The following is a 27,735-nucleotide window of genomic DNA, read 5'->3' as shown; positions in this document are numbered from 1 at the left end:
AATAACCTTCATTTTTGAGAGACCCAAGGGATTTTAGGGAAATGTATAGCTGAGGAATGACAAAACTGTCATCTGCTCAAAAACCAAGATTGTGAATATGACAGGGTGGAGTCCTAGAAAACTCTCAGATTTGCCTTTAAAGAACACTTTCTTTCACCTGCTGCCCAAGGAACATTTAGACCAAGAAGATGGAGCTGAAAAAGCAAGACAAAGAAATGCTTTGTTATTAACTCCCTAGCAGTTACATAATCCTTCATCCTTTATTTCCTGAATTGGACTCCTGCCAGGAGGAGGATCCCAAAGGGAGGGAAGAAATAGGGAGAAACAGAAAGTAAGAAAATGGAAAGAAGGAGGAAGGAACATGAAAAAAGGACCCATGGTCCTTCTATGCAGAAGCAGCCGCAGCCCTTGTTACCCTGGAATACATGGACTAATTTGAAACATAACCTGGAAGTGAGCAAATCAATGATTCTCAAACCTTGTTCCAAAGAACATTAGTCCTATCATAAGTCCCTGTGTGTGTGAGTGTGTGTAAGAGAGAGAGAAAGAAAGGGACCCATTTGTAGGTCTAGAAACAGTGGGTTACACAAAATTTACTAGGTGCTTTTGTGAATTAATTCAATTTTCACAGCTAACTTCTGTCTTGAATACTATTATCCTTCTTATCTAAAGATGAGTGAAAGTATAGAAAGGTTAAGAAATAAGCAAAGTTCACTCATTATTTAAGATGTGGTACTGGAATTCAGTGCCAATCTGATTCCAGAGTCCAGGCATGATTCTATGACTTCCTACAGCCTTTTTAAATCTCTGAGATTTAAAATCTTTTTAAATCTTTTGAATCTCTGAGATGTATACAGTGTGCATCTCTCACACTTACTTGGCCACAATCTTTTTTGCAGTTTTCTGAGCTTTCCAGGATATGGACCTTCCATAGAACCTACTTTGTGAAGCCATGGGTAGATTTTAGTAGGTAGCCTCTTGTCTAACAAAGGTATGAGTTGGCCACCATCTAGATATAGAGAACTAGTGTAAGTGGTGAAGTAACACATTCTGAATTGAGAAATATATTTATATTGAAGTTGTCTGAGCTCTCTCTTCCCTACTGTCTTCCAGATGTTTCATTCCAAATATCTATGCAGCCTTGTTTACTGCGGCTCTTGTCCCATTGATGTGCCTTGTGGTGGTGTTCGTGGTGTTCATCCATGCCTACCAAGTGAAGCCACAGTGGAAAGCCTATGATGATGTCTTCAGAGGGAGAACCAACGCTGCAGGTTTGAAAGGAACCATATTTGCATTTTGGAGATGGGAACTTTTCAGTGGTGGGAAATGTCAGTGAATATTTTTTAATTAAAAAACAGTGGCGTTAGGCTCAGCTTTTAGCTTTGAGGCTTAAGCTAAGCCTCAGCTCCTCAGTGTCTCCTGCTTCTGGTGCTTCTGATGCTTCTGACATCTCTTTCTTCAGGGCCCTGTAGGCTGGCCTGCTGCTGCCAGTTTTTTCCCAAAGGTATTAATGTCCATGTGAATGAGTCACACAGACTGGAAGCTGTTTCCCAAGCTTTCCTCGACTCATGCAATAATAACTTGCACTCAACCTGTGAAACCGATTCATTTCCTGGAGATTCTGAGACTTCTTCACAGGTGAACAAACCTCCACAATGCTCACAAGCACTATATTCTGCATGTGGCCCTCTGATTGTGCTGACAGATGTTTAAAAACATATGTAATCAGACAGCTTCCTAAGTGACTACACATGTCCGGTTACTTAAGAGCACAAGTCTTTCCAGCTCAAATTGGCTTTCACTGCAGTTCATTTTTTCCCTTTGAATCACACTTAGCACAGGTTTTTATGATCTGGTTCTTTTTTTTGTTGTTGTCCTTAGATTCCAGTCTCCTGGGAATTTTCTTAAATAGGAACAATAACCACACACCTACAGACAAAAATTCTCACTGAAGTGTTGGGTGAGTCATCAAGATACAGCATGGAGGATCCTTCTTAGGCCCATGATCCTCTCTTTTCTAAGCATTTATAGATCTGAAGTCAAATGAATGGCACTCTTAGTGGAATTATTCACATTTTAAAGTGCCTGTCACAATTTAAGCAGGATATCACATAGGAAATCCCTAGAATAGTGCCCAATATACTATAAAGGGCTCAATAAATATTGTCATTTATGTCACTTTAACATTAAAAAAAAAAGTTCATGAACTGGATCAGGAAGGCGCAAAAAATTTTTTACTAATAGGATAAAGAGAAGAGACTTGTATTAGTTCATGTGGTTGTTTTAGGATAGTGGTATCTAGCTAGCTTTTCTCTATTTTCTCTCATTCCACATGTGGTCATTATGTAGGAATAAATATTATTTAAAATTATGAGTAACCTTAAATTCTTCAATAAAAATAATTCATAATGTAGAAATATTATTAATTTTCTTTTTTTTTATTTTTTTGGTACTGGGGATTGAACTCAAGGATACTTTACACTGAGCTACATCCCCAAAGCTTTTTTTTTTTTTTTTTTTTAATTTTGAGACAGGGTTTCACTAAATTGCTTAGGGCCTCACTAAGTTGCAGAGACTAGCCTTGAACTTGCGATCCTCTTACCTCAGGCTCCTGAGTTCTACTTTTTATGGGGACACAGAATTTATCCAGAAGCTGTTCTTTATTCAACTTGGATTCATTTTCTTGAAATGCATGTTGCTTTTTGGAGAGAAAGGTTGAGTTTTTTCCCTCTCCTTAGATGATAAATTTTGTTAGTTTTTTTTTTTTTATTACCAGTGTTTGCATATTATTAATTGTGATATGTGAGGAGCTAACACAATGAGTTAATCTTCACAGGCCTAAATCACTCCATACACCTCTTGGATATGAGCCATCACTGATGTAATAGATAAAACTGTACTCAATTATCTGAAAAACATCTCTCGAGCATTGAACATAATGCTTAAAGTTCCAGCACAGTTCTGTTTCAACTAGGGAGCCCCCTCTTGAAATGAAATATTATTAATAGAAGCATTGCTTTGTTCTAGTTTTCAAATATTATGATATTTCTAATTTCCCTGTTCTTATGATAATTCAATCCAATAGTTGAGATAATATTTGGACTTTGATTAGTCTCTCTTTTTCTAGTCTTCTCTATTTTGCTATATGAGACGTCATATTTCAAAAGCGTAAAGTGAATACCTTCACTTTTCATCATTGTAGTCAACCAAGGTCGTCTTCATTCTCTAAACTAGAAGCCTAGACTCCTTAGCCCACAGGAGTCCCCACAGCTTGCTCCTGTTAACTATTTATTCTGCAGTCTGACATTGCCAATCTATTTACTCATTTCCTAAAACCTGACATTGCCATGCTTCTCACATAAAGGGGCCTCTACTTTGAGCATCTCATGATAAGTTGATAACACCTATGTGCTCAGTAAGTGATAAGGGAGCATGGGGATGAATGATAGAAGTGGAAGGGGCTGCTCACCCTCCCGTAATCTTCATTAATTTTCCAATGCTGTTCCATATAACCCATAATCTAAGTAAAAATGGCACGTTTGATAAGGTAGTTCCCATTGGCCTCACTGCACTTCTCTTACAAAAATTCCCAAAGGTCTCAGTCTACTAACTTATTTGAAGCCTTTAGAATTTCCTCTTTATAGAATTGCAGCAGATAAGAATTACCTGTTCCCTCTTTCATGACCTTACTTATTCCTACTGTCATAGAACTTGTCATAGAGCAAGTGTTTAGGTGCGTATGTTGATTCCTTTACTAAATAGGACAAGAGACATTTAATATTCATCTTTGTATCCCTAGAACCTTGCAGAGTGTGAATAACAGAAACAATATTTGTTGAATAAATGACTAAATTAATAATCAGAATCAGGTAGATGTCAAAGAATCCCTCTGCTGTGGTAGTGAAATGGGAACTAAAATGCCCTCACCCATGACAGACTAGAGCAATAGATGCTGCCTGAAAAGAAAGGAGCTGCTGCAGAAGCCCAGGAAGCCTTAAAGGAATCAACACATCTCAATAAGTACCAAGGCCAAGTGTTTAGAGTTCACACCATATCTACCTGTCCATGAAGTCACCATGGAGACAGAAGGCCCAAGACATCAAAATAGTTCTCTTTTTTGGACTGGGAGCCATAGGAGGGCTGAGAGGAGGCAAAATCAAAACCTTTCAATGGAAAAGGTAACCAGAGAGAAAATCAGAGAAAAAGAAAAGGAGCAAATACTTTCCACTCAAGATCATGTGCATATCTAGAATTCTCCAAAACAGAAAGAAAACTAACAAGGTGCTTAAAATCAAAAAGAGCAATTAAATCCACAAGAATTTTTAAAAACAGAGTGATTTGTAAGTAATTTTGAATAAACGTGTTAGAATCCTCAAAAATATGGAACAGGAAAGAACAAATTGACCCTATGGGCTACTCGCCTAATTGTTTCTCCACTTTATTTACTTTTCAAAACATTTATCGAGATAACAATTTACATGCCATAAAGTTCCTCTGTTTAAATTGTACAGTTGGATGGCTTTTTAGTATGTTTACATGGTTGTGTAACTATCACTACAGTCTACTTTTAGAACATGTTCAAAATCCCAAAAAGAAATATCCTACCCATCAGCATAGTCACTCATCCATTCTCCACTCATCTGAGCCCTAAGCAACCACCAGTCAACCTTCTCTCTCTCCAAGTGTCTGTTCCTGACATTTCGTACAGTAGAATCTTAGAATATGTGGGCTCGTGTATCTTGTTTCTTTCACTTAGCCTAATGTTTTCAAGGCTCATCAATGTTGTAATGTGTTAATATCTAGTTCCATTATATTGCCAAATAATAGTCCACTATGTGGATATACTACTGTGTAAATCTCTCCATCAGTTAATGGGCATTTGGTTTGTTTTCGTTTTTTGACTTTTATGAATAATAATGGTAAGAACATTTATATTCAGGTTTTATATTGACTTTTTAAAATTTCTCTCAGGTATATGTGGCAGTACAATTGCTGGGTCATATGGTAACATTATGCTTGACTATCTGAGGATCTGTCAAACTGTTTTCCCAAAATGTGTGCCATGACCTGTTCTTGTTTGTTTGCTTGTTTGTTTGTGATAAGGTGTGATTGCTTTGCCAGGCTGGTCTCAAACTGGTAGGCTTAAGAGATCTTCCTACCTCAGCCTCTTGAGTGCAGGGTTTACAGGTCAGCACCACTGTACCTGGCTGCTGACCTTTTTATTGGTCAGAGGGGAGAAGAGTACTGAGAATTGAAGCGGGTGCTTAATCACTGAGCCACATCCCCAGTCTCTTTTTACATTTTATTTAGAGACAGAGTCTAGCTTAGTTGCTAAGTGCCTTGCTAAGTTGCTGAGGCTGGCTTTGAACTCTGGATCCTCCTGCGTCAGCCTCCTGAGCCACTGGGATTACAGGTGTGCACCACCATGCCCCACTTAGTGACCTATTTTTTATTATTTTATTTTTTTGTGGTGCTGGGGATTGAACCCAGTACCTTGTGCTTGACAGGCAAGCATTCTACCAACTGAGCTATATCTCTAGCCCCTGTTTTTTAAATAAAGATTTTTTTAATAACCCAGCCATGCCCATTTGTTTATATATTGTCTATGATTGCTTTCACAATGCTAAGTTGAGTACTGAGAGCATGTGGCCTTTAGAATCTAACAATGTTTACTATTTGGATCTTCACAGAAAAAGTTTGACAGTAAACCCCTGAAAGTATGATATATTCATTAAAAGCATTTAAACAAAACAAAACCAAAAATGAATATAAGCAAATGACAGTGGACAAACATGAATGTAAAATAATTTCAGAAATCATAGTAATGTGAAATATACTATTGAAATTTAAAAATATCTTAATATGTGAGATAAACTCTGGGTGAGATAGAGAAGAGGGAATTAATGAATTTGATTTTAAAGATACAATTGAGGAATTCACAAAGGAATATTAAAAAAAAGAGAGAAAACATGGAAACAAACCAAAAGGCATAAGAATAAATTGATTGTCAGGAGAAAAGAACCAGGGGATGGTGGAAAAGCATGATTTGAAGAGGTAATGGTTGAGAATTTTCCAGAATTAAAGAAAGAACCATAACTACATATGAAATAAATGCTTTCATTCATAAAAGGGAGAGTGATGAAAAATGGAGCATATTAGCATAATATTAAGTACATTTTGAAAGCTCCATGTCTATAGTTTTGGAAATATACATAGGAAGCAACTTTTCTTTGCTTCTAATATTGTACCTTCTTAGGATAAATGGCATAAGCCCTTCTCAGGAGCTCAGTCTACAGCGTAAGCAAATGCAGCTCAGTTCTCTGACAGTCAAGCTTCAAAGGCAACACACAGCCTGGTATCTCTACTCTTGCCTGCTCGTTTTACACCTCTTTGTACTCTTAGCACCTGAGGAGTGTGGTTCTAATGTGTCTCAAGCAATCCAACTTAGTTCTCTGCAGTTCCAAGAATGCAATACAGTCCTTGTCGTAAGGCTTTTAGATGGCTGATAGTTTAATTGTATTTTTCCCTGCATTCTTTAACTAGATGAGTTTTTGTAGACTATCAGAAAGTATTATGAGAACTACATTTTCTAGAAGTAAATTAAGAGTAAAAGATAGGCCGGATGCAGTGGCACATGACTGTAATTCCAGTGGCTCAGGAGACTGAGACAGGAAGATCACAAGTTCAAAGCCAGCCTCAGCAACAGTAAGGCACTAAGCAACTCAGTGAGATCCTATCTCTAAATAAAATACAAAATAGGGCTGGGGATGTTGCTCAGTGGTTGAGTGCCCCTGAGTCCAATCCCTGGTACTCCTCGCCACAAAAAAAAAAAAAAAAAAAAAAAAAAAAAAGATAAATCCCTTTTCTTATAAAAATTCAATTTCCTATAATACAATTTATACTATATTTTAAGTATTTTAAGTATTCTTGGTCATACATTGTCAGGGCTTGAGGTTATTTATATATCATTTTTAACAATGAATAAGGTGCATTTTGAGAAAGAAGGTTCAATTTATAATCTCTTTTATGGCCAAGCTGGGTTTTTTAATTAATAATCAGAACAATTATGATTATTTCCTTACCTAGAATTATAGGTTTGATGAGCAGATGCAATTAGTTTACACCAGAACCAAATGTATTTGAATTGAAGAGCTTACATCAAAAATTTTGTTAGGAAAAAAAAAATGTGTTAGGCCCTGGAAGCTTGCATAATTTCTGTAGAATTGTTCTCCAAACAATAACTCCCTATGCAGATTAGATGTTCATTAAAACAGGCAACTTCCCCAATATTTTTGTTGGTCCTAATGAATACAATTATCAATATCTTATGGTCTACATTTTGAGTGATATTTTTGCTTCTGACATCACTTAATTTCAGAGTTCAAATAAACTCAATGAAATCCAAAAGAAAGAGCTATCCTAGGAAAGGTAATACACTCAGTGCTATACATGTCCCCCACCTCATTCCCTTCTGTCCCTGGGCATGGCTTGGGACAGCATAATGGCTTGGCTTTGGGACCCCTGACTGCTATGAACTGAATGATTGAAGGTCAGTGACTTTTAGTGAGATCCATTAGCTGCCTCCTCCCTTCAGTGGGTTGGATGCAACAGAAGAATGAGTCATGATAAAGGTATACTAAACTAAATTTCAGAGTCTCAAACAGCATTTTAAACAAAGCCTATAATTTTCAGGTATAGTTAGTTTTGATCTCTGGCAATGATAAGCTTGTCTCTCCTTTTAGACTCATTAGAATTTGCTGACTCCTTTCTGATTCATCAGCCAGTTCTTATGTGAGGGATGATTCATGGACCAGGGGAAGAAAATTAATTTGAATAAAAAGAGGAAGTAGGTGATTACAAATCCCTTTGTTATAAAAAATCCCACACATAGATTTAAATATGATGTTTAAAAATGGAAAGGTGGCTTGATCCAGTTGACCATGGGTAATGTGAACCTGAGGCATTCAAAATCTCCTAGCATTGTAATGGCCACTTCTCTTACCTGGGAGCATTATTTGAGGATTAGTGCTTCTATTTCTTATGAAATTCCATTTCTTCATCCTGAGAGAGAACAACACTAGTAAATTAAATCAGGATTCCATTTCTATTATAAAAATTGTTGAAAGCTTATTATAATGAATATTACAAAATTTCATCCATTACAACCTAAAGGTGAGTGACATTTTTACTCCTGACATTGTAAAATTTTCAAATTGAGTTCCAAGAAACTCATGATTTTCAAAAGAAAAAGAGAAAAGAGAAAGAGTCCCAAATAAATAAAATATATGGTGTTAGTCTCCAAAGATTACTGCCATCAGATATTTCCCTTCTTTTTAGAAATGGAGGCTAATCCTCACATCCAAGGGTGGGGTCTACTTGTCCTTTTAGACACCTGGATTGACTTTGGTCTTGCTTAGGTAAATATAATGTGATGGAAGTGATGTTGTTACATAATGGGTGTAGCTGCTCAGAGGACCAGTTATTTTGACTTCCTTTCTCTTGGAAGCCAGCCACCACATATGTCCAATTACACTGAGATGACCACAGTGGTAGAAATCCCAAACTGGTCATGTGGAACAGAAATGTGGAAAGATGTATTAAGTCAACCTGTAGTTGTTTCAGGCAGCCCAATCTGATTCCAGATATATGAACAAACAAACCTTCTTGTAGGTTCCAACCCCAGCAGACACCACACTGAGCAGAAAGGCTACCTTGTCTAGTTGCAGGGCTGTGACAAATAATAAATCACTTAGTTTTGCACTCATTTCTTTACATATAATCAATAGCTGGAACTCTCTGGTTCTAGAACCCTCATTTGTCCCACATCAAAACCGTAAGTACGTCAATGTCATTTTAAATATTATTTCTTATAGAAATGCTCATCATTTATATATAAAAAATGGGAAAATAGGATATTTTTCTTCCTAAAGCACAACTGGGCTTCTGCTAATGTAGAGTAAAAGTGTTCTTACCTAGTAGTAGTACGTGCTTGAATGAGATCCAGAATGACCAACATAACAGGTTTCACATGTCCTTGGCAGCAAACTGCTTATTTGCAGTCTCCTCCCAGTTTTATTGCTGAAAAGAAAATACAAAAACAATGCCTAGAGACCTAAGGAAAACCACAGACCTTTTTGCTATACAATGAACAGTCTCTTCCACTTGGACTTCAAAAATCTCTGTGAGCAGTCTTCCCACACTTAGCCCATACTGGTGGGAAAAATCTGAATATTTCAGGATACATTATGGATACATCATGGATATTCATCCTCTGATTAGATTTATATCTGTGACCTCAATATTCACAGATTTGAATCAAAAATCCTTGTGCCTACAGATGATATGTTGTCTTAATTTGTTTTCTTCGTCTTTGTTTTTGAAAACATTTAGGATTTAATAGAACAGGATTGGAGATGTAGCTCCGTGGTATTGTCTCACATGTTGTGAGCCCTGGATTTGATTCCCAGAATTGCATTAAAAAAAACTTCTAGAACAATAACATTAGTAGTTTCTGAAGGCTTTGGACATCCATATGAAGAGTAAAAAATAAAATAATGAGTTGAAAGCTTAAATTTCTGTTGAAGCCCCTTATTTCTACATGTATACATGTAACCAAAGAAGAAATGGGACTGAAGAACTGGGTCTTTCTAGAAATCAAGTTTCCTGATCTTTACCTCAGTGACTGCCTTTTCCCTAGTCTCAGTGGAATACTGATGACTGGCAACACAGGTAGCTGCCCATTCATCCTATCTTAATACTAAGCTGTTATATTTAACTCACATTTATTTTCTAGTTAGGCAAAGGGCAGAAAGCATGGATGTACTAGGGTTAAAGGAAATATTATTGGGCTACATTTGCATATAAGTAGCAGGCATGAGTTTACTTGGATCCTAGTTGTCCACATAGTGGTCATTATCATCATCATCTCCATCACCACCATCACTAACTATTGATATTTCCCATTTGCCAGGCATTAAGCTAAGAATTTTGCATATACATGTTTTATCCTAATTTTTTACATGTAGCCTATGAAGCAGGTATTATTATTACTTCAATCAGGGAAAAGAAACTTGGGAAGTGGAAGGCTTAGAAAAATTCCACATTTACAGTGCTGTTAATCATGGAGTTGAGGTGAGAAGCAGAGGTGACTCATAAGCTCTCCAGAGCCACCAAAGCTGCCAGCACCAATGCTCAACCCTAGCCATTCTGGTATCAAGACTCACTGATAGGGGCTGGGGTTGTGGCTCAGTGGCAGAGTGCTTGCCTAGCATGTGTGAGGCACTGGGCTCAAGCCTCAGCACTAGGCTTGATCCTCAGCACCACATTAAAATAAATAAATAAATACATAAATAAAACAAAGGTATTGTGTCCATCTACAACTAAAAAAAAAAACTTTTAAAAAGACTCATCAATAATCACAACATGTAAACATTAATCTTAGAAAACTTTAATTTCATAAAAATAATTATTAGCTTCCATTATCCAGAAAGAACTAGAAGGAAGGAATCTGGGCTGTAAAATTATTCCTTCATCTTCCACTTCAGCCTCTGATATTCAAAGAAGACTGCCCACTCTCTTTCTGGAAATGAAACATCCCTAGTTTTTCTCACTGTTCTCATAGGTAATGCAGGTATTATAATACACTTAATTTTATAGGACTGTTTGGAGGGTGAAATGCTAGTTCATATAAAGTACTTAGTATACTCCCTGGAACTTGCCGAGTATTCAATATGTGTTGGTATTTTTATTAGCATAACAACCATTTAAATGTGTCCTTAGTACAGAATACAGATACATACATAAGTCCCTCCTCTATACTCTTTCTAAATATTTCTCAAATATCCTTCTCCTTTTCTTTCTTCATGATTATACCTCGTGTTCTAGTCAGCTCTGGCTGCTACACAAAATATCATAGTATAGGTGAATTGAATAGCAGACTTATTTTCACAGTTCTGGGGGCTCCAAGTCCAAGACCAAGATGCCAGCTGATTCAGGTCCTGTTGAGGACCCTTGTGTTTGTCAGCTTTATGTTTCTGTGACCAAAATACTTGACCAGAACAACTTAGAAGAGCGGAAGTTTATGTTGGCTAGATTTCAGAGGTTTAGTTTATGAATGACCAGGTCCCATGGCTTTGGAGCTGTGATGAGGTGGAGCTTCATGGCTGAAGGTCTTGTCAAAGGAAAACTGCTCAGTTCATAGTGAGATCAGGAAGCAAAGAGAAGGGAAGGGACCACAGGGAAGATGCACCTTTCCAAGGCAAGCCCCCAGGGACCCACCTCCTCCAGCCAGACCCCATCTGCCTACAAGTTAGCACTCAGCCAGTCCATTCAAATTAGGATAAATTGATTAAGTTACAGTTCTCATCTACTTATTTTACCTATGAACATTTCTGCATTGACACAGGAGCTTTTGGGGATACCATTTATCATAACTACCCTCTTGACAATGTATCTGTCTTCTCACTGTCCCCTCACGTGGCAGGGAGAGAGGTTCCTCTCATATTCCTTCTTGTAATGTCACTAATTCCTTCATGAAGCCTCCACCCTTGTGATCTAATCACCTTCTGAAGGCACATCTGAAATCCATCACAGTGGGAGTCAGGGCTTTAACATACAAATATGAGGAGTCAGGAACTCAGTCCAGTCCATGGCACCTGGGTTATTTCACCTGTTATCTCAGGCTATTGCTACTGTGTAGAGACTGATATTTCTGGATTCACATCAGTCTTCATTCCATATTGAAGGATTCTGATTATGTCATTTAAATCATTCTGTGATGATCCTTAGACTATAGAATAAAAGGAAATTTCTACTACTCCACCATATAAACTTTATATGCCCTAGCCGTACTTACCTGGTGCTGTTACTTAAAAGTGACATGATTTCAGATAAATCTGGACCTAGCATAACTGAGCTCACTCTCACTTGATTTTATCATTTATGCTGGTGAAAGAGAAGGAATGAAATTGGATTCAGTTTCTTTCTTGATACCCATCATGAATAGACTTTCCCACTTTTCTAAAGAATTAGCTCCTCCTATAATTTTTCTTTATTTATCTTGAAAAAATTACCAATGAGTCATTACTTCCTACTCCTTTGAAAACTACATAAAATAGTCATGCATGTTTATTGCTTCTATTTAAGAGTGAACAAAAAAAAAAACCCTTTTTTAGTAGATGACTATTATCTTCCATTCAACTTTTGGCTAATGAAAATAGAGTGGCTTTTCAGAATGTATTGCTAGAATTTTTATTTAGACCATTGCCAAAGAATCTATATAAAACTTAATTAGACAGTAAAAATGCCAGTTTTTCAAGGCTATTTTGTCTTACACTATTAATGACATTGAAAACATTACATTTTGTCCTTGACCTAGTCTGTGAATGACCTTGGCTGGCATCAAAATGGTGATCCATTCATACCATGGCTATGTAGCTGACCAAATCACAAGTTCTTAGGTCTAAATTGTAAGTTTGCAACTTTTTCCATGTATTACTTATTGCCATTCTCATTGTTTAAAATTACTTCCAATGTATGATTCAGTGCCTATGCTGTTCTTTAAGAAATATATGGTCCTCAAAGTAAGTTTGTGTGATCACGCTGTAATTAAATTGATCAACTGGTAAAACATTTAAGATCCAGAAATAAAGTAAAATAGGGTTGCTAGTGCTAGATGAATAGGAAGTTGGGACAGGTAATCTGGGATGTTAGCAACTGAATCATAATTTTATTAAAAAATGCATGGTTGGCACAGTGCCTCAAGCCATAACACCATACTTATTAGTTTACACATTGTAAAATCCAAAAAGTTGAGAAGAGGAAAATGATATTTTTATATATATTTTTTCTTTTGGAAGAAAAGTACACTATATCAAAGGTGAAGTTTAAATTTCACTGGGCCAAAAGGCAGTAACAAATGATCCTCACAAAGTACTCTTTGAGTTGCCTTATCATAACTGAAATAGGCTGCCTCATAAAATAACATGAAACCAGTTACAAAGACCCCTTCTTCCAACTAATGGAATGTCAAAAATATTTTTGTTCCTTGTTGCACTTGAAGGCCATAATGTCCTTGTGTAATACTTTTTTTTATTTTGAAATCTGTGCTTTGTGCTTGTTCCATCTTCGCATTCATGTTACTGTGGCTATAATCTTCATGACATTCTCCATTCTTCCCCCTTTCCTCTCTCTCCATAGCTCTCTGAACACACCTCTCTCTGTCCTTCTCTCCTGGTTGCTTCTTCTAAGTTGCTCTGTATCCTCACTGTGACCCCCACCCCTTTCTTATTTCAACTTTTCACTGTCTTCTCCGAATCCAGTGATGAACCTGAGATTGGGGACTTCAAGTATATTTGCTGTAGCTCCTTCAATTTCCTCACCAACTGGACTTCTCTTTCATCTTGCCAGCCACCAGGCCAATTCATGCCACACAGTCCTCTTCTTTTATCAGTCAATTAGTGGTACTCTGTAATGGATACTAATTTATTCTAGGTAACCTTAACTGAGCCATCTCCGCTTCTCAGAAATCCTTTGGATTATCTTTAATTGATTCTTAAGTAATCTTTGAAACAGAGCCCGCTGCCCATAAGTCTTATGTTTAATACCTTCTATCCACTCTATCCACTCTATACAAGAGATAAAAACAACATGATGTTATCTCATTCAACTGTCCTTAATTTCATTTCTTCTTGTTGTCTCCCTTGTGGATACTGCTCCTCCTACCTTACATGAGAAAGTAAGCCACAGGATTGACTAAAGTCAGTCCTCCTGATTATACTATTCATCTATATCTCCTTCACTTGGCACTTTCCATCATAAATACCTCTCCTCCGGGTCTTTTCCCTCCACCTGAAAACATGCCTCCCTTTCCACTGCCTAGAGGAGCTTACTCATAACATTGCTGCTTTATCAAGTTACCGCCCTGCCTTTCCCATGCTTTACCAGTACTTCTCCAGTACTTCACACTCATCACCTTCTGTTCACTGCTGAGCACTGAAAGTACCTTGCTTATTCTTTTTCCTTCTTTACCCACAACCTGGACACCAAGTCCACTGGTCTTTCTCCTCATGTGCTTATCCTTAAATTCCTTTGCAAAAATCAGAACTGATAACCACCCCAACCTTGAAAGTTCACCCTTGGTTTTCAAGACACTCTTTTTATTTTCCTGCTGACTAGAGGTCATGGCTCTTTCTTCTTGTGACAAAACTCTGAAGCATATGTTCTCAAGATTGCCTCTGCCTTTTTTTTATATCATGGTAGTAATTTTCAAATCTTCCAGAGTCTGACTCGTCTCTCTGCTTATAGGCACACATTTTCTTCTACTTTTAGATATATTCACCTGGGTTTCTTTCTGATGTCTCAACTTTAAGAAACACAAAAATTGTCAACCTTGCTCCTCCATCTTGCCCCAGTTGCTCCAGTCTCAGTGTTATTCTTTCTCCTTTCCTTTTCCTTCTTCCTCTTAATCCTTTTCTTGCTTTCCTAACCTAGACACCACTGTGGTTTTATTCACTGCAGTCATCGACTTTTTGTCAAAACCGAATAACCATCCAGATCAATTCTGCTTTCAGAAATTATGATTTGAAAGTCTACAGACTTACTGGATCCCTGGTGATTAGGGCCCACCATCTGTATGTTTTTAGGCTTTCTAGTTGTTCTCTGGTTTGGGAGCACTGCAGTAGATTCTCTCTCTGTCCTGTGTGTCCATTCCTTTCTGTTCATTGTGAGAGCTGCTCATCTGCTGTTTTGCCTCAGGCCTTCGCTGTTACCTGTTTAGCTCACTGTAGTAGTTACCTGTGTCCCTGCCTCCTGTCTTCTTGCCACCAACCTGTTTACTTTCCTATGAGACTAAGCTCTGTTTTGATCATGCCACACCTCTTCTTGGAAATGTTAAATGGCTTTCCATTTGCTATAAAATAATTCTTTGTTGCTTAACCTGGCCCTCAGGAACCCTTCACAACCTGATGCTGAAACATCTTCTCGTTATTCACCTTCACAGACCTTTAACTCCAGTCAAGCAAGGTGCCAACATACCTGTAATCCCAGTGACACAGGAGGCTGAGGCAGGAGGATCACAAATTCAGTGTCAACCTGGGAAACCTAGCAGGAGCTGTCTCAGTAAAAAAATAAAAAGACCTGGGGATGTAGCTCAGTGGTAAAGCACTCTATATTCAATCAATCCCCAGTATCAAAAAAAAAACAAAACAAAAAACAAAAAACAAAAAACTCTAACCCAAAGGTACAATTTATAGATTTACTTGTTTGCTGTTTTGCCTCTCTTTATGCTATTCCTACTACATTAATATCAATAGCTATATATTTGAATACTGCTCATCTTCAAGGTCAAACTTGAAGATGAAATTTCTTCTTCACAAAGGTTTCCCTCATACTGTACATGGAACATACCTGTTTCTCCTCTTAAACGTTTGTATAATTAGGTTTCTCTTTTATAATACATAACTCCTACTGTTAACCTCTTTTGTTTAAAGAATGTGGGAGCTCATGAAGTCCTCAGAAAAAGGTTTTCAAGGGAAAAAAAAACCAACATTGTACGTATGGGATATTCCCATTTTTCTTTGCTATATCCATTTGAAGAGAAGAGAAAACCATTTAGGGAAGAACTTATTAAAAGAGCCGAATCCTGGAGTAAAAGAAAAAACAGTCTTTTATGTCCTACAGCAGCTTGTATTGAAAAAAAAATGATACTTTTTCCCCCTCTGGTCTCAAACTGATTTGGGCACTTGCTTACGTAGCTTACATTCCAGATGGATATCAGACAGGCATCTAAGGAAATAGGTAACCTGCTGTTTTGATCAAGAGAGTAAAAAGCTTATATGTCAGGAAATTCTGACCATTATTTTTCTAGTCCCCTGATAATTTTTTGTCTCCTCTTCCATGAGCAGCTGTGGAAAAGATTGAAGCCTGCTGGACTATCTACTCTAACCATTGTGAACTAAAACCCAGTGAGGATTTCCCATCTGTAAAATAAATAAAGCCAGACTCTCAATACCCCAGACATCCCTCAGCAGTACAGATCTCCAAGAGAGATGGATGTATGAAGGCATCCCTCCTGTACATTCCATTCACAACCCAGAACCAAGAGGTGCCCCTCTCTCGGTTCCCAAGAACTTGGTATAGCATGCTTGTCCAAATTCTGCAACTTGTGGCTTATTTGCTGAACACTTTATTGTTCAAGTTTATAATCTAAGAACCATTTTTAATAACTTTATGATATAACTTGGGGAAGTGGCCCTTAACCCTTTTGTATAACATTTTAAGAGTAGCTTAGGCTTGATGTTGAGAAGGGGAATAGAGGTTTTTGTGTCACTGTTGGAAATAGCAAGTCCAGAAATAACAATAGGATAAATGCTATAAAGAAAAGAATAAGAATCATAGCAGACAAAGATGGTAACTTAAGTACCCTTCAGACTTTGGAGGTATAACCTCCAAAATGAGATGGCATAATGCCTATTCCTAGAGTGAGTCATAACAACAGCCGTAAGACAACAGCCACAGTAGTGGAGATAGTCTCTTTGCCTCTGTAGTGGCCCTGCTCAAAATCAAAAACTGCCACAGAAAGCAAGAGAAAGTATAAGTCTGCATGCCAACCAGAACGATAGTGTGTTGAGCAAATGCAACAAGATTACAGGACAGACTGAACACATAGTCCTGATACTGAGGAGCTTTTGGCAGAGGAAAGTATGCACGGAGAAGTCCGAAGCAAAAGACAAGATATCAGAGGCTAAGTTATACATCATCTCAACCAAAGTTGGGAGAGAAACAGGTGAAAATACCTGTCCTGTAGTTGGCTGTTTTTCCAAGTCAAGGCACTAAGTAATATGTTACAGGAAAGCAGGGAGCTGAATCTCCAAATTTCAGTTCCTGTGTTCCAATTAGGAAAATTTAAAGTCAGACACGAAAAGCCATACAAGAGAACTTTATTATAAGTGACAGTAGGGTGGAATGAGGTGAAAATAAAGTAAAAGCAAAGTGAGGCTCAAGCAGAGAGCACTATCTAGGGAGAGTGGGCCATATCCAAGCAGAGAACAACATAAGAGAAAATACTGTCTCTAAATTTATTACTGTTTGATGTTTACCAGAACAGGGGACCTTTTACTTCACTCCTTGACAATCAGGTGTTCAGCTCCTCCTTTACGGTGGGCAGTAAAGATTTTTACCTCAGTGGGTCCTCTCCAGAACTGTCATGGTGGTCGTTCTGTTCAGGGTGCTTCATCTACAAGTCAATCCCCTGTTAATGTAGAATTTGGGTCAGTGGCCAGTCAGAAGTTACCTTACTGTCCCTACACACAAAAGATCCTCCCTTCTGAGCTAGTAGAGACACTAGGCACCATACCTTCTGGTTTTATCTTGACTTTTATGGTTCCTGTCAAGAGTTAGTCTCATAGCTGGGTGTGGTGGCAACACACCTGTAATCTCAGCAGCTTGGAAGTTTGAGGCAGGAGGATCGCCAAAGTTCAAAGCCAGCCTCAGCAACTCAGTGAGGCCCTAAGCAACTCAATGAGACCCTGCCTCTAAATAAACTATAAGAAGGGACTGGGGATGTGGCTTAGTAGTTAAGTGCCCCTGGGTTCAATTCCCAGTACAAAAAACAAACAAACAAAAAAGTTAGTCCCATAAATTCTTCTTTCTTGAGGCATCCCTCCACCATTATCTCCTTTACTTCTGTTTGTTTATCCTCAAGGTTTGTGTACCAGTGTTTTTTCTACAGGTTATCTGCTACAAATTATTTACTCATCTACCTTGACAGTAAATTAAAGAAAACTTGAAGATTAACTTAAAATAAACATGTGACCTTACATTTCACTGCTCATTGCAAGCTACTACCTGACAACTACTTTTTTCTATAGGGCATGTACCTGTACACATTTGCCTGTGTGTATGTATATATGTATGCTTATGTATACCCTACATCTTAATATGTATATAATCTTGGAAAGAAGATGCATATATAATCCATCCTCTCATCTATTTCATTTTACCCAATGCATTTTTATGGTAAAAATATACATTTCTTGAATAACATGGAATAGTTAAAGTTTGTTTGGAACTCTTATTAAATATTCTGCGTTTCATTCATTATGTCCTCACTAAATTCACATCTTATTTGGGAAGTACTAATATTATATTCAATTTACAGATAGGGAAATTGAGACTCCAGAGCAGTTAAGTGATTTAACTAAGGACACACAGCTAGTAAATGGCCCTCAAATAATCTGGCTCCAGAGTCCATGTTCACAACTACAATACTATTCCAAGTTTTTGAATGTATAAATTGTGCATGGTCATAACTTTTCACCTTCCATGCCTACTTTTTCTTTTCTAATTTAATTAGCTGAGAACCCATATTCAAAAGAGATCTTTTTAAATTGAATTTGACAGGAGCAAGGTATAAACTTTCATATAAACAACTTTCAAGAAAGTAAATAATGTGACTTATAATTAGGATGCATAAATTTGAAATGAGAAATCAAAATTGGTTTGTAGAAAAGAGTAAAAATATTGCATAGTTATTTCAAATTCTGTTGTACGGTTTTATGTAAATTTATGATTTTTAAATAAAAAAATGGAAAAAATGTCAAAAAAAAAGATAATGTAAATCACTGTGGTTTCCAATTAATAAGTAATTAAAGTGAATGATATTTTATCCTTACACACATTTAGTTAGGGTCTTGAAGAAGGGCAGTGGTTTCCCTAGCACCATCCTCCCCCTCGGGGCCAGAGTGCAATAAATATTTAATTCATTATTATATGGTATAGTTAAGCTGCTTTGCTTTGTCATCATGAAAAGAGATTTTTTTTTTTAATATACAAATGTGTTCCACTAAGTTGGTAAATGGATTAACTTTACCAGGAAAAAAGACAAAAGGATGAAACAAACACAGAACAACATAAGACAACATAGAATTCTTGTCAACCTATTAAAAATGGGCTTAAAGAGTAAAAACCACTCCATGTGGGGCTTGCAAAACACAGGAACCAAAAAACTGTATGACTACTCATTCATTTATCTTATCTACTAATGTCTAACCTGTGGCTTCTGGAGTTAAATAGACCCCAGTTCTCTTGTTCTTAAAATAAATAAATAAATAAAAGCATAATTTTGAGCCTAGGAAAAGATTAAGCCATAACACCTACCTTACATTTTGTAGTAATGTCAGACACTGTGAACCAATTCGACCATTACAGTTTGAATTTCACATGAAAGGGGAGAAAACATGGGGTGCGGGGGAAGCTGGAATTAAAAATCCACAAAAATGAAAAGCTACATGTGACAGGGACAATAGAGAAAGAAAAAGTAATAGTCATCTTTGGGTGCAAAGACTTGGATTTTTATATGCAAGCGATGAAACAGCTGAGAGGGAAATGAGGAAAAAACTCCATTTGCAATAGCCTCAAAAAAAAAAAAAAAAAAAACTTGGGCATCAATCTAACCAAAGAGGTAAAAGATCTCTACAATGAAAGCTACAAAACATTACAGAAAGAAATTGAAGAAGACCTTAGAAGATGGAAAGATCTCCCATGTTCTTGGATAAGCAGAATTAATATTGTCAAAATGGCCATACTACCAAAAGTGCTATACAGATTCAATGCGATTCCAATTAAAATCCCAATGACGTACCTTACAGAAATAGAGCAAGCAATCATGAAATTCATCTGGAAGAATAAGAAACCCAGAATAGCTAAAGCAATCCTCAGCAGAAAGAATGAAATAGGGGGTATCGCAATACCAGAACTTAAACTCTATTACAAAGCAATAGTAACAAAAACGGCATGGTATTGGCACCAAAATAGACAGGTAGATCAATGGTACAGAATAGAGGACACGGACACAAACCCAAATAAATACAATTTTCTCATACTAGACAAAGGGGCCAAAAATATGCAATGGAGAAAAGATAGCCTCTTCAACAAATGGTGCTGGGAAAACTGGAAATCCATATGTAACAGAATGAAACTAAAGCCCTATCTCTCATCCTGCACAAAAATCAACTCATAATAGATCAAGGACCTTGAAATCAGACCAGAGATCCTTCATCTTATAGAAGAAAAAGTAGGTCCAAACCTTCAACTTGTTGGCTTAGGATCAGACTTCCTTAACAGGACTCCCATAGCACAAGAAATAAAAGCAAGAATCAATAACTGGGATAGATTCAAACTAAATAGCTTTCTCTCAGCAAAGGAAACTATCAGTAATGTGAAGAGAGAGCCTACAGAGTGGGAGAATATCTTTGCCAATCATACTTCAGATAGAGCGCTAATTTCCAGAATATATAAAGAACTCAAAAACCTCTACACGAAGAATACAAATAACCCAATCAACAAATGGGCTAAGGAACTGAACAGACACTTCACAGAAGAAGATGTACAACAAACATATGAAAAAATGTTCACCATCTTTAGTAATAAGAGAAATGCAAATCAAAACTACACTAAGATTTCATCTCACCCCAATTAGAATGGTGATTATCAAGAATACAAGCAAAGCAACAATAGGTGTTGGAGAGGATGTGGGGAAAAAGGTACACTCATACATTGCTGGTGGGGCTGCAAATTAGTGCGGCCACTCTGGAAAGCAGTGTGGAGATTCCTTAGAAAACTTGGAATGGACCCACCATTTGACCCAGCTATCCCACTCCTCGGCCTATATCCAAAGGACTTAAAATCAGCATACTACAGAGATACAGCCACATCAATGTTCATAGCTGCTCAGTTCACAATAGCCACACTGTGGAACCAACCTAGATGCCCTTCAATTGATGAATGGATAAATAAACTGTGGTATATATATATACAATGGAATATTACTCAGCTATAAAGAATAATAAAATTATGGCATTTGCAGACAAATGGGTGAAATTGGAGAATATCATGCTAAGTGAGATTAGCCAATCTCAAAAATCCAAAAGACGAATGATCTCATTGATAAGTGGATGATGACATGTAATGGGGGGTAGGAGGGGGGCAAGAATAGAGGAAGGAGGGACTGTATAGAGGGGAAAGAGAGGTGGGAGGGGTGGGGGGGAAGGAAAAATAACGAAATGAATCAAACATCATTACCCTATGTAAATGTATGATTATGCAAATGGTATGCTGTTACTCCATGTACAAACAGAAACAACATGTATCCCATTTGTTTACAATAAAAATAAATTTTAAAAAAAGACTTGGATCAAATTACTTTGGCCACTAATATGCAAATATTGTCAAAATAGGCAGGGGAAAGTTGTGGGATTTTTTGGACAGCTTCCTCCCACTAGATAATACACATGGTATTCAGTCTGGGGATTGCCTTTATTTCTTAACACAATTGTTTCTCTTCCTTTTCTCTGTAGGGGCTTGTTCCAAGTTTGTTAGTAAAAAATGAGCATTAAGATGCATGTTGATTCCCATGTGCATAAAAATCCCCATCCCACCTGTGGCTGCTGTGTCTTTGTTTAAATGGATGATGATAAGCCTAAGCAGATACCTGGCTGCTTAGGGGTCAGTTGTTGCATATTCCTAAGAACTGCTCTGTATGTGGGTTTGGTATTCATTTTTCTCCATGTATAAATATAGTTATTTAACAACAGAGAATAAGTCATATACCCAAAGCTTTGGAGAAATAGAACCTTATTTCTAAGGAGAGGTGATGCCCTGATAATCTGATAGCTTTTGGAAGAAGATATACGACTAATTACATTGACAGAGAAATAAAGGATTGAACCTGTGTGGACTTTTTAGAATAGTGACATTGGCCAAGGAAATTTTTTTTTAAAATCAAATGAAATTTTGAATTTATATTCGTGTTTTTTTTTTGTTTTTGGTTTTTTGGTTTGTTTTTTTTTTTTTTTTTTTTTTTTGTCTTGATGACTAGGGAACCAAATTAAAGAAAGGAAATGAACTTTGAGGTAAGCTGGCATTTTTCCAGCTTGAAGATCTACCACAAAGTAGTGCTGGGAACTGACATATTTAACACCCCATAAAAATATTTTCTTGCATGCACAGAGTTATCTTTAGTGTTAATTTTTCTGAGACATTGTGTCAGATTTAACTGGAGACTTCAGTGCTGAACTTGAGCCTGTTAAATCTTAATGACTATTCTGTGATGTCCTATCAAACTATCTATAAAACCTAACTGGCTAATCATTGCCAAATACAAAGTAACTAATTTCTAAAAATTGTGAGGCTGTCTAGAAAGATTCAAAATACAGATACATTGTGCATTTTCATTGTATTTCAAAAGCTGGTGTGTTGGAAATTGCTGTTAGATGCCTGAGCATGCCTGTAGATAAGTGTTTGGAGCTCTTTAAAGGCTGAGGAACTGGTAATGTAGTTAAAAAACTAGGTTAAGCCAGTCTTCAATTGTTAGTCGGCTGATTTCATGTTTGTTTTAGAACTCTGATCTCCTAAAAACTTTCATCATAATTTTACTTTATGAAACATTTATGAAGTGTGTAGAAAATTACTATGTCAGCTATGAACCCAAGTGACAAATTCCCCTTCCCATAGTTCCGAGACATTTTTTTCTCACAAGAAGAAAACTGTTTTACCTTTTCCTTAAAAGTCACAGACTTAATTGACACACACACACATATACACCCCCGCCAGTAGAATATTATCTGGCAACTTTGAAGTACATGGTTCAAATAGAATTACTCTAATAACAGTTCTTGCGAGGTCCATGTGGGTATGTCTCATCTAACTTGGTTATTCTCCTTAGATTCAAAATTATAGCCTGCAAATTGAAAATTATATATAGCTTTTGCAAGGCGAGACCATAATTCTAGGTTTTCACCATTTTTTCCTATCCCAATAAATCACACTCAAAGTAGGCCTGACACTAAACTGTCCTTTAGCTTCCAGGACTGTCCTAGCTTAGCAATTGACAAAGCACTGTAGGTTCTCAGTAGACCTTGAGACTGAATGGAGAATTTGCTCACATTCTCTTCATCTCTGTAAAATATGCTCCAGGCCAGTACTGACTGTCTTCTATGCCTGTAGGTCCAGTAGCTCACCTGCCCAATTCATTCTCAATCAGGCTTTCATCCTTGCCATATCAGTAAGGGTCAGGTTCAATCCATGTGAAAAGGTGGTTGCTATAGGCCTCCAGTATGGTTATGGCTCCTGCACCCATTTTCACATCCAAGATAACCTACAAGCTACTCAAATGACCTTCCAGAGATTTGCAAACTGTGGGTCACAACGCAATGGTGAGTCCCATTGCCAACATACTTTAAGCAGAATGGAATGGAATGGAAAGGGATAACAGAGTAAGTGGAATAGAACAGAATAGACTGGGGACAAGATGTTAACTTAGGCTTCATAAAATTCTTCTTTTGAGATTATATAGTTCACATATAAAATGAATTTCTTTTGGTGATTCCTGGTCAAAGAGTTTTAGTGTCAGCATCACTGAGTAGATTTGACTCCTCGATGTCCCTGAAATTGGCATATCTATGGACATTTTGAATAAACTGAATTGATTCTGGGAAATGATCAAACATACAATCACAGGGAAGAATCACTGGCCATGAAATGTTATTCATATGCAACTTTACCTACAAGTCAGAAGCCTAAATTTTGTTCAAGCCTCTGTAGCCCAGGAGCCACTTTGTCCCTGCTGCAAAACCCAAATCTCTCTCTACACTTTTGTTACTGTTTAAATAGAGGGTAAAAGAAATACTGAGCATTACAAATTTAGATCTCAATTTTACTTTTAGTTTAGAATATTCTCTTAGCCAGTCCTGTAAAAGCTGAATTATAAGTTAGCTCTTATTTAGTCATTCAACTAATTTTTGGACCCTATTTTGATGAACAAGGTTTAATTCTATATGATTGAGATAATGGTTTCATTGGGCTTATATTCTAGAAGGGGATCAAACAATGAGCAAATGTGTAAACTGTATTAAGGTTTTCCAGAGAAGCAATAGGAGATACACCATAAAGTATTGGCTCATGTGATGATGAATACTGAGAGGTCTTCACAATTTGCCACCTTGAACTGGGGACCCAAGAAGGCTTATGGTGTGTAGTTCAAAAGCCTAAGAATCAGAGAGTGAATGTTGTGGGTTCCAGTTCACATCTGAAGACCTGCGAATCAGGAGTGCTGAGGGTAGGAGAAGATCGGTGTCCCAGTCCAATCAGTCAGGCAGAGGAAGATAAAGCATTTCCAGGTTTTTATTCTATTTAGAGGGTGCCCACCTACATTGGCTAGGGCCCTCGGCTTTACTCAGTTCAAACTCTCAAAGGCTAATCTCTTCTGTAAACACCCTCATAGACACACCCAGAAATAGTTTAATCAGATATCTTGGCATCCCTTAGCCTAGTGAAATTGACATATAAAATTAACCATCACATATATTATATAACAAATTAGATGTTTATAAGTACTGTGAAGAAAGTGAATCAGGAAAGAGGGAGAGGGAGTGGAATACAGGATGCTGAGAGGTCCATTTTAAGTATGTTGGCCAGAAAGTTTTCAGTGACTGAATGTGATCAAACTTCAACATATATGACAATGTGTTGGAGAAGTCCTAAAGTGGAAAGGAAATTCTAAAATTGAAGCTACATATAGGACTAGTGATCAGAAGTTAGGAATTCAAACTAACCAAATGAGGTGTATGGGGTTTCTTTGAACAGTTCGTAAACTTAATCCATAAGCTTTACTGTAATCTATTCCACCCACAGTATTCTGATGCTGATTTGGAAGTTCATACATTTGTGCCTTGTCATCCTCTGAATACCTCTTGGTAAACTTGAATGCTGCCGGGTGACAAGGAATTTTGGAATTAGTGTTGACCCTTGTTAAAGTTCAGAAACACAATTGATATTTCTCACCAAGACTTGGCTCAGATCACTGAATCTTCCTCACCTCTATGTGTCTGTCAATTTTAAAATAAAAACCCATGTTTCGGAAATAAGATCTTTGGATATCTTTTTTTTTTTTTTTAACTAATTTAAATGTAATGCATGCCTACTCTTGGAAATAGAGCAACAAATACCTTAAATCCACACCATTTTACAGTTGTGTTCCTTGTTTTATTTTGATGAGTTTGTTTTAGTAACGCATCTCAAATTGTTAGAATCAGAAGGTCAGTGAGGGAAAATTAAAATAAGCACTTTAGAAGATTGTAAACACAGAACAAATTTCAACCTCATGTAAATGCAGTGTGATTTCCATAATAAAGCCATTATTGTTATCACTGGTGCATAGCTTAAAGGCTGCAATTACAAGGAAAACATAATATTGCACTACATTTTCCTTAAAAATGGCAATTAAATTCATTGAAATCATATTTTCCACAAAAAAATAAAAAGATGTGATATATTCTCAATGGAGTCTACCAACTCCTTGAAAATACTTTTAGTGATAGTAGTACTAACTCACTTATCCATTTGCTAATTTTCTTCCTTTCTATAAGTAATTTCTTCCACTAAAACATTTTCTAAGTACTTTGTTTTTCACAATAGACTCCTTGCTAATTTAAGTATTTAAATACTTTGATGATTTCACTTTTTTTCTCCCTGTAGTAGAACTTAATCTTGACACAAGCCTGATTTCCTTAGTATACCCTTTTTTCCATTTTCTCAATTGTAATAAAATATATATAGCATAAAATTTAACATTTAACTATTTTCAGTGTGCAGTTCAATATTATTAAGTACATTCACAATGTGGTGGAGCCATCTTTGCTATCACAATTTCCAGAACTTTCTCATCATCCCAGACAGAAACTATATCCATTTAAAAACTTGCTATTCTCCCCTCCTCCCATCTCCTGGTAACCTCTATTCTATTTTTCATGTTCATCTCTATAAATTTACTTATTCTAGGACCCTCACATAAGTGAAATTGTCCTTTTGTGTAGGGCTTATTTCATTTAACAAAATGTTTTCAAGATTGTCCATCTTATAGCATATATCAGAATCATATTCCTATTTAAGTCTGAGTGTCTTAGTCTGTTTTGGCTACTACAACAAAATATCAGAGACTGGTTAGCCTACAAACAACAAAAAAATGTGTATTTATCATGGTTTGGAAGGCTGAGAAGTCTAAGACCAAGGTGCCAACAGTTTGTTGTTTGCTAAGGGCCCTACTTTCTGGTTTATAGAAGATGATTTCTTGTTGTGTCGTCACATGGTGGAAGAGGCAAGGCAGCACTGAGCTCTCTCTTATCAGAGTACTTTAGAGAAATGTCTAAATTCCATTTTCCATTTTGTCATTGATGAGTTTCAGAAATTCTTTATATATTCTGAATAACACAGTCTTTTATATACATATCTTTATCACTTGGGCCCAATACTTTGTTTGGGGAGCCTCTTTTTAATGAGAACATTGACATGGTTGTTTTATGTTAACTAGTCAAGTCCTAAATATAAGTTGTTTCTAACATTGCCAATGATAAATTCCTTATTCAGTAAACATAGATTTATAGGCAGCAAAGAACTTGAGTAGCTCACCAAATCTGAGACAACTTGGAAAATAATAAACCAAAGTGATTTCCACCAAATAGGGCATGAATTTTAAATTTGCCAAATGGAATCTATAGCGGTTATTTAACATGCCCTCCCCCCACGTTCATGGCCATCACCTACCCACAACAATTCTTTTCCTGCTGAGGCCCCAAAGAGGGTAATGACAAAGCTGATGAAGCTTTACTTTCAGGACCTCTCACCTGCATAGAATGCCTTTGAGGTCCTGTTTTACACGGTTTTACACTTAAAGAAGTCCCCCAGGTTTTATTAGCTTCAAGTCCATAAAACCCAGAAATGCCTCTAAATACGGTTCTTCTTTGAAATCATACCTTCATCTCTGATGCACTTCTGGAAAGCCAGTGTGGGGCTGTTGTTCAGTACACTAAGGTATTCTAATGGGCTTTCTTCCTTTCAGAGTTTCTGGTCTGTAGAGCCAAGCTACCACACTTTTCTGCAGAGTTCTGGAAAAACATGGGCTCTGGGTATTTTTATTCAGCCCTGGTGTGTTCTGTTGGCTTCTCCACCAGGTCCTTTCAGCATATGGCACTTGCTTTGCTCTAATTACTAAAAAGAACTTTCAGGCCAAATTTTGGAAATTTGGGTCCTAGTTGTCTGTGTAAATTGGGCATATAAATTGGGCATGTCTTTTTGTACTCTACACAGTGCCATAAATAGAACTTTGTACTTACACAGTGAAAGCAAAGAGGAAAATTGCCCAAGCTGCCTCCAGTCACCACTAGAAGGGTATCCAAGTGAGGGTGGTACAGCCTAGCATGAAGTGACAGAAGGCTGAGAGGTCTTGGGTTTAAGGGGAGGAATGACAAGAGAGGGAGATGAGTAGATCAGCTAGGTAAATACATTAAGAAAAATGAATTTATTTATTTTGGGGGGGAGGGGATGGAGGTGTACCGGGGATTGAACTCAGTGGCACTCGACCACTGAGCCACATTCTGAGCCCTATTTTGTATTTTATTTAGTTGCTTAGCACCTTGCTTTTGCTGAGGCTGGCGTTGAACTCACGATCCTCCTGCCATAGCTTCCCGAGCTGCTGGGATTACAGGCAGGTGCCACTGGGCCCAACAACAATAATGTATTTGAATACATTAAAATACGGGGAATGCAATTCTCAGTAACAGAAAGGGTAGTTACAAAATATGGAAAGGGAAGAAACTACAATTAATCCTGTTGTATTGGGTTGGAATTGAAAGTACTGGTGTGAACTAATGATTTTCATTATTTGAAGATAGATACAGAAATATA

General features: G+C 37.1%; 1 protein-coding gene across 1 annotated transcript in view; it reads left to right on the top strand.

The window, feature by feature from the left end:
- ADGRV1 (adhesion G protein-coupled receptor V1) overlaps positions 1 to 27,735 on the top strand; it is a gene marked incomplete at its 5' end in the record, with an annotated part of 585,014 nt that overhangs the window by 492,638 nt on the left and 64,641 nt on the right. The window contains 1 exon segment of the mRNA XM_079143469.1: positions 1,114 to 1,271. Coding sequence (XP_078999595.1) covers positions 1,114 to 1,271 — 158 coding nt within the window.

Source organism: Sciurus vulgaris, assembly GCF_902686455.1.
Source record: "Sciurus vulgaris genome assembly, chromosome: 6".
NCBI lineage: Eukaryota > Metazoa > Chordata > Mammalia > Rodentia > Sciuridae > Sciurus > Sciurus vulgaris.
This window is presented reverse-complemented; position numbering and strand designations above follow the sequence as displayed.